Source organism: Otolemur garnettii, unplaced genomic scaffold (assembly GCF_000181295.1).
Source record: "Otolemur garnettii isolate 467f Iridium unplaced genomic scaffold, OtoGar3 scaffold00004, whole genome shotgun sequence".
Lineage (NCBI taxonomy): Eukaryota > Metazoa > Chordata > Mammalia > Primates > Galagidae > Otolemur > Otolemur garnettii.
In genome coordinates this window covers 10,239,899-10,247,587 of record NW_003852399.1, presented here as the reverse complement: position 1 = coordinate 10,247,587, position 7,689 = coordinate 10,239,899, and the positions used below count along the sequence as shown (strand labels likewise).

Below are 7,689 nucleotides of genomic sequence, written 5' to 3'. Positions count from 1 at the left end.
TTTTTTTTTTTGCAAAAGCGAGAGAGAAAAGCCTAAGCATGCACAGTGTGCAGAGCATGAGCCTCTGTCTGCAAAAGCGGCCCCTCTGCCTGGCCTTCTTGCTTCTCCATCTCCTGGGACAGGTAAGAGGCGCACCCTTAAGATGTCCCTGTTTACTTTGCCTTCTAGGTGGCCTCTGCTTGGTCCCCGGGCTCGCTCCACTTTCAACTGCCGCTGCTAAGGAGTTTCTCTTTCTTGTCTCACCCATCTCCAGGTCGCTGCGACTCAGCGCTGCCCTTCCCCGTGCCCGGGCCAGTGCCCCACGACGCCGCCTACCTGTGCCCCTGGGGTGCGCGCGGTGCTGGACGGCTGCTCCTGTTGCCTGGTGTGCGCCCGCCAGAGGGGCGAGAGCTGCTCGGAGCTGGAGCCGTGCGATGAGGGCAGTGGCCTCTACTGCGACCGCAGCGCGGACCCCAGCAATCAGACTGGCATCTGCATGGGTAAGTCTGAGGCCAGGCTGTTTGACCTATGCTCCCCGCAGCTGGCCGGAGCTGCTCCCTCCCCTCTCCTTTCGCCCCTTCCCAGAGGGCAATAAGCTAATAATAATCATGCAGTAAGTGACTTTTATGAAGTACTTACTGTGTGCCAGGCATGGTGTGGGGACACTTGGCGGCTTTGATGAGTGCCAGAAGCCGGACAGGAAACCATGGAGGAGGGAGGCATTCCGCACTTGCCTCCCCATAAGAATCTAGTGGGGAGAGAACCAGGGTGAAGGAGCAGTGAAATCATTTCCTCTGGACATTTCTAGGAGGGGGCGACACTGGGGCTGATGGAAGCCTGTGCTTATTCGCTTATAAACGGGGGCTTACACAGTTCCCTAACTGCAGGCCAGCAGGTTTGTTTTCACACCTGTAATGTCCCTTTTGAAACCAAGCAGCCCCCAAGTCTCCTGGGATAACTGTGTAACCCTTCTGCTGGCTGCAAGTAAAATCAAATGCAGGCAGCTGGCCAATCCAGGCTCCTAAAATGTAGTGAGTCGGGGGTCAATTTTCCACGTGGTTCACCACTGCAGTGGGAGGTTGTGTCCCTGCCCCCCTGGGTAGGAGGGCTTTTATTATTTTCTCTAAGTTAGTGATGATTTATTGTGCTTGAACGCCAAGAAATCCTAATGTCCCATTTTGACCAGTTAACCTGTTTTGGAGAAGATGGAGTACACTAAAGTCTAAGACATTGGAGAGGGGGACTGGGAGGAAAGGCTTGCAACAGGGCTTAACAGTGGGAATGAAAGCTACAGGGCCTTGGGAGGAGCACTCAAAGTTGCATACTTCATGCATAAAGTGAGTGGCAGGACTGGATGGCTTTAAAGGTTGCTTCTTGCTCTGGGAGGCCTTCACGGGGACCTCTGTCCACTGGAGATATAAGAAACTGCCAGAACTACAAAGGAACAACTTGGGGTTTGGTGCGCACCCTCCAGATCTTACCTAGCTTCTCCAGTGCATCATGTTCTTGTTTTTCTCTCTCCTCCTTCCTCTCTGCTTCACTTCCCCCATATTCTAGCGGTAGAAGGAGACAACTGTGTGTTCGACGGGGTCATTTACCGCAGTGGAGAGAAATTCCAGCCAAGCTGCAAATTCCAGTGCACCTGCAGAGATGGGCAAATTGGTTGTGTGCCCCGCTGTCAACTAGACGTGCTACTGCCTGAGCCTAACTGCCCAACTCCAAGAAAAGTTGAGGTGCCAGGAGAATGCTGTGAAAAGTGGATTTGTGGCCCGGATGAGACAGAAACTTTGGGAGGCCTGACTCTCGCAGGTGAGAAACTTAGGATACGGGGGGCTATGCACAACACAGAGTAAACACAGGCAGGAAGCATCTGTCATCTTTTGCATTTGAGGAGAGAAACTGGGCTCAGTTTTTGGCCACCGAATGGTGGATTCCAGATTACTTACTGAAATCAAACACATCACGTCTATAAATCCAATGTAAGTTGCCTGAAGTATGTTACATTTTCTCTTAAAGAAGACTTGCCCAATTCAGTTGCTTTTATGTCTCATTTTTGTCTTACTGGATTTGTGTCTCAGTCCATCCACCTCACATGACCCTTATTAGCACTGCAAAAATGAAATTAAAATCCTTTTTCTTTTCTAGATTCTATACACTACCTGACCCCTCAAAATTAGCCTCCATAACGAATGCTACTTATCCCCAGACAGCTGCCACACACACACCACACAAATCGTCTTTCTAGTTACTGTGGGAAAGGGTCAGATTTAGGATCTTTGTTTTGTTCTTATTTCTTTTAATCTTATAAATTAACAAGGGGGTTGGAGGAGAACCTCAGGAGGCAGTAGAGATTATTTTAGGAGCCATTAATCAGCCAGGTGGTTAATAATAGCAATATGCAGAGTTTTATGGTATTTCTGAGCTCAGACAGTGTCAGCGTGTCTTAGAGATAGGAAAACTGCCATGCAGAAGAGGACACGTGCCCCAAGCCCGGCATATTTCATGTTGTGACTGAACTTTTCATAATCGAAATCCAAATGTCTGTATCCCATAATCAAAAATACCCATTCTACCTCCCTAAAGAAGTAATGTTTTCATTACTATTTTGACTTGCCTGGTTTACTTATTCATCACAATTAAAATTTTATCATGATCCTTTTTATATAGAAAACACGTGTTGAAATCATTTTAATTTATGGAATGGCTATTGATGCTATACTGTTCTGTACTCTTCAAAGTGCTAAACTTCTTAATGACAAGTTTTCCTAAGCTTCTTAAGGTCATAAGGATTTCTCGAAGGCCCTTCTCTGTCATTGTGCTACCTGTTAGGGGTATATAAATAAGAAGGTCTAGTTCTAGGAAGGTGCATGTGGCTTAAAGGAGTAGGGCGCCGGCCCCATATGCTGGAGGTGGCAGGTTCAAACCCAGCCCCAGCCAAAAACTGCAAAAAAAAAAATCTAGTTCTGTCTCCCAGGAGCAGGTGTTTGGTAGGCACAGGGCTGAATGAGACCCACTTTCTAATGATGCTAAAATACCTGCTGTTGTCCATCCTCACATTTGACCCAAGAGAACTGTTGTTATTTATACATTCCATAGCCTACAGGCCAGAAGCCACCCTAGGAGTTGAAGTCTCTGACTCAAGTATCAACTGCATTGAACAGACCACAGAGTGGAGTTCGTGTTCCAAGAGCTGTGGCATGGGTTTTTCCACCCGGGTCACCAACAGGAATCGTCAGTGTGAGATGGTGAAGCAGACTCGGCTCTGCATGGTGCGTCCCTGTGACCAAGAGCCTGAGGATCTAATGGAGAAGGTAGGAACCCGGAGCAAACCTATGACCCTGAAGGCAGAAGCCTTGGCTTCATGGAGCCTGGGCTTCAGAGGGTCACCATGACACTGACTGAGAAGTCAGCTCTAACTGGAAGTTGACCCCAGACAAAAGGCAGAGAGGTTCCTGAAGCCAGCCTGAGCACCGTTTTTTTTTATTCTCTCTCTCTCTTTAATGTATTGAAATGCCCCAAGCAACTCACAGCTGATCTATAGGTAAAGAAGGAAGCCAGACACCTGTAATCACTTCCCAGTAGTCTAGAAAATCTCATTCCATTGCTGGAGAAAGTTGGCTCCCCAGTTTTCAAGCATGACTGATGTAAGAGTGATGAGTTCTGACCTCAGTTCACTTCAGCCCTTAGGTTCAGTCTTCGCAAAACAATAGGATAGGGACCATGTTTGTTCACCTCTCAGTCCACACCCTATTGGGTATATATTATTTGCATGATAAACTAACATTGATGATTAAGTGAGCGAGTATCTGGGAATTATTATTGGTATTTTTAAAATCCTAGTGGAAATAGTATATCTGCCAGCATAAGGCAATGTGTACCAAACAAAATAGCACATTCCTTTTCTCCTTTTTTTTTTTTCCTGGAATTGTATCAACTCAGTGTGTTAATGCTGAGTGTCAAGACATGCAGGTCAGAAGCCCTGATCAGTTCCTGATGACATCACAGGCCTTATTGGCAGAATACTATATCAGATAAAATACCCAATTTGAACCATTACATGAACCCTTATAAGACTAAAATAAAACATCTCCTAGCAATTTAAGATTTACATATTTCTAAACTGAGACAACACCATCTAATGTTTAAGGGCACAACTGTGGAACCAGACAGCTTGACTTTATATTCTATCTTTCCAGATGATCTCCGACAATCTTCCTATTCAGACTCAATTCCTTCTCCCATATCATGGGGCCATTGAGAGTACCTACTTCAGAAGTGTCAGGGGGATTAAATAGAATGAATTTGCAAAGTGCTGAGCATAGATTAAGTACTCTGCTAACATTAGCCATCATTACTTAACATTTCTAATTATTAGTAAAATAAAACAGTTGCTGGTGGTTGCATTAGTTATCTGGATACTTCATTATATGATTTTTGTTAAAGTCCATCCTAACCGTATGTTTCCTCTACCAGTTAAAAAGAATGCCTAGACACACTTTATTTCTACAATTATACCTTAAAAGATACACCTCCTCTACAGTTAGGGAAATTCAAACATACATAACACAGTCTTATAGTTTAACCCACACAAGCAGTCTCTCTCTCTCTCTCTCTCCCTCTCTCTCTCTCTCCCTCTCTCTCTCTCTCTCCCTCTTTCTCTCTTTCTCTCGCACACAGAGGAATGTTGCTGACACATGCTTTCTTGTGGATATTTACAAGAACATATACTAAACAATAAATACAGGAAAAGGAAGAAACAGCAAGCCCTTAATATTCTCAAGGGCACAATAACTTCTTTGTTAAATAAGGTCTTTCTATCTCATGCCTCCAAAATTTGACATTTTCCTTTATTTCTTCTCACAAAATTGCATCTCTTTCTGGTAACTTTTATCTTGTTTAATATTGGGAGATATATTTAAGCTGTTTATTTATAGTATACTTATTTCAGAATGATTCTAGAAATTTGTTTGGCGTATGGGGAGATATTAGCATAGTCTACTCACCCCACAAGCTATGGGCTATGCCTAGGAAGGTGAGCAGTGAGGAACTGTGGCAAATTAGTGGATGAAGGACTCTAAGTCAGAGATAAAACATAGTCACTTCTTTGCTGAGTTATCCATATTGGGATTCCACATTAACCATTGCTAATGGAATCTTGAATGAATTCTCATTTTATGAATGAATTCCCTTCATGGAAATTAACCTTAAATCTCATTGTCTTGGAATTTCCTGAAGTCATAATATAATAGAAAGAATGGGCTTTATATCAGACAAAATTGAATACTGTATGTTTTCTGATCACTTTAGCCCTTTGAGACTGTTTCTTCATCTATCAAACTTGGGCAATTGTTCTTTTTATGAAAGACTGTTCCTGATGTGAATGAATATTATTCACAAGGTTAAGTGAGTTAATGTCTGGGAAGTATTTGAAACATTAGTAGGCCAGATCTATACCATTTGTCTTTATAAATCCTAAAGATTCATTTGGCTAAAATAATACCAAAGCCTATGATAACAGCTTAAAAGATAAGTTTCTATGTCATTGATAGCTTTCAGCTTCATGCTCATTGCCTCAAGGTCAAAAGATGGTTGTGCACAATTAATCATGTTCCTCATATTCCAGGCAGAAAGGAAGGTGAATGCAGGAAGCAATAAAGAATTGTACTTGTCCAAAGGATTAAGGATGGCCCAGATTCCTGTGGTTTATGTATCATTGGCTAGAACTTTGTCACAAGGCCATTACAAGTTCTCAGATAGTCTGTGGCAGCAAATATTTTTAGCTGACTACATTATTCAAGCAAAATTAATGTTCTTTTAACAAAGGAAAAAGACCAATGGATATTGGGAAGGCAACTAACAGGTTATTCCATGCCCCTAAAATGGTCCCATACTTCAGTCCTTTTTTTTTTTTCTCAGAAAGGAAAAAAGTGTCTCCGCACCAAGAAATCCCTCAATGCCATCCATCTGCAGTTCAAGAATTGCACCAGCCTGCACACCTACAAGCCCAGGTTCTGTGGGGTCTGCAGCGATGGCCGGTGCTGTACACCCCACAACACCAAAACCATCCAGGTGGAGTTCCAGTGCTCCCCAGGGCAAATGGTCAAGAAACCAGTGATGGTCATTGGAACCTGCACCTGTCACACCAATTGCCCTAAAAACAATGAGGCTTTCCTCCAGGAGCTAGAGCTGAAGACAAGTGGTGGGAAAATGTAACCTATCTCTCAAGAAACACCACGACAGAGGTAAACTGCGGCTGCTGCATGACCGGACATCAAATGAGCATCAGAGAAATAAGGAGGAACTTCTCCCTTAAGTCCTATGTCTTTTCTATGACCATGTGAGGACATTTCTATCTCCCTTCTTTTTTTAAGGAAAGACATGATTAACTGTAAACTTGGAATCAAGGTAAGCTCAGGATCTGGCGTGAGGATGACTAACTTTCCTGTGGTTTTATGACAAATGCAAATTTCTGTAAATTTAAGAAAGCAGATATGTGACTTCATTTGTAGACTGTATCACATTGCATTCATCTTATTTTGTTGTGCACTAGTGAGATTCCAAGGAAATGTCGCAGTGATGACACAGGAAAGTCTAGGATCATATTGAACACGTTGTACAAATATTTCACCAAACATCAAGGTTTGACTGGAGGATTTTCTCGTGTGCTCCTGGAGGATTCTCTCGTGGGCTCCTTCTTTGGGCAGATCGACTCTGAACTTCTAAGTCCAAGGTCCAAGGAACATACAGCTCTTCAACATGAAGTCCAGGGACTTAATTTTCTCTTTAGTTGTACACTAAGGAACATGCCGTATCTACAGCAATGAAGTGTTTGTTAAGTAGACTGGTGTAAGCATTCTCCACTTCAGACACATTAACTCCTTTCCAAGTGAAAGAAGCTAAGCAGAAAACTCCCAGTACAAAGACGAATGGGCCCTCACAGCCCTCATACATTTGTATCCTGGAAGCTGCTGAGTCCCACTAATTAGTCTTTAATTCAGCAGAAGCAGGGCATATCAGCAGGGATCCACTCATCAGTAAGATGAGAGGTTGCTCACAACCTTGGATGATTTTTGAATGTGTTTTGCATGGATTTTGAAAAAGAAAACCAAAGTTAACATGAATGGTGGTAAGAGACCACAAATTTTATGGGAGTTTAGAATTATTGTAGACATGCCCATAATGTATCCTTGGGCCATAATTATGAAAATTCACCGTTAAGACATTTGTGTATATGTACAAGTATGTAATTTGTCAGGCTCCAAAGTAGGCTGCAATGTTCCATCTATACATTCTTCTAACATCACCATCTGGGTTCCACTTTTCTCCTTTAAAGTATTTATGAAAATATAAATTGTACATTTTGTAAAATATTATTTTTAATTTCTCTACTTGTCAGACATCACTAAATAAACACAATTTTATCGCTGTGACTCCATTATTACTTCTGTGCTTACAAGTTGAACATTGTTTACTGAAAATATAGAATTAAAATTTATGAATTAAATAGGCCATCAGTCAATAGTATCTATTGAAAGCAAAATGGATATTTTTGGATGAGCTCACCACCTCTTATCATAAGGGGAACAAAAGTCAGCTCTTACTGAGCTAGCTGATCCTCACTGCCATAGTCTCGGTCTCCAAACCATTTGTTCAAGCCAATATCTCAAGCCTTGATGTATTTTTTGTGTGGGGGGGGGGGGGGGGGTTTTT

The 7,689-nt window shown here is 42.7% G+C and overlaps 1 protein-coding gene across 1 annotated transcript; it reads left to right on the top strand.

Annotated features, from left to right (window-relative positions):
• Nucleotides 1-13: 13 nt before the first annotated feature.
• On the top strand, nt 14-6,959 carry NOV (nephroblastoma overexpressed). Its single transcript, XM_003782386.3, has 5 exons — nt 14-122; nt 254-479; nt 1,537-1,788; nt 3,076-3,290; nt 5,896-6,959. Exons 1-5 carry the CDS (start codon nt 39-41, stop codon nt 6,190-6,192), a joined length of 1,074 nt encoding a protein of 357 aa, XP_003782434.1. The 5' UTR covers nt 14-38; the 3' UTR covers nt 6,193-6,959.
• Nucleotides 6,960-7,689: the final 730 nt, after the last annotated feature.

Excerpts from the sequence above, each read along its gene's own strand:
- NOV (XM_003782386.3), top strand. The coding sequence starts at position 39 with ATGCACAGTGTGCAGAGCATGAGCCTCTGTCTGCAAAAGCGGCCCCTC. Across the intron at positions 1,789-3,075 it reads GGGAGGCCTGACTCTCGCAG|CCTACAGGCCAGAAGCCACC; the intron begins GTGAGAAACTTA and ends TACATTCCATAG. Across the intron at positions 3,291-5,895 it reads CTGAGGATCTAATGGAGAAG|AAAGGAAAAAAGTGTCTCCG; the intron begins GTAGGAACCCGG and ends TTTTTTTCTCAG.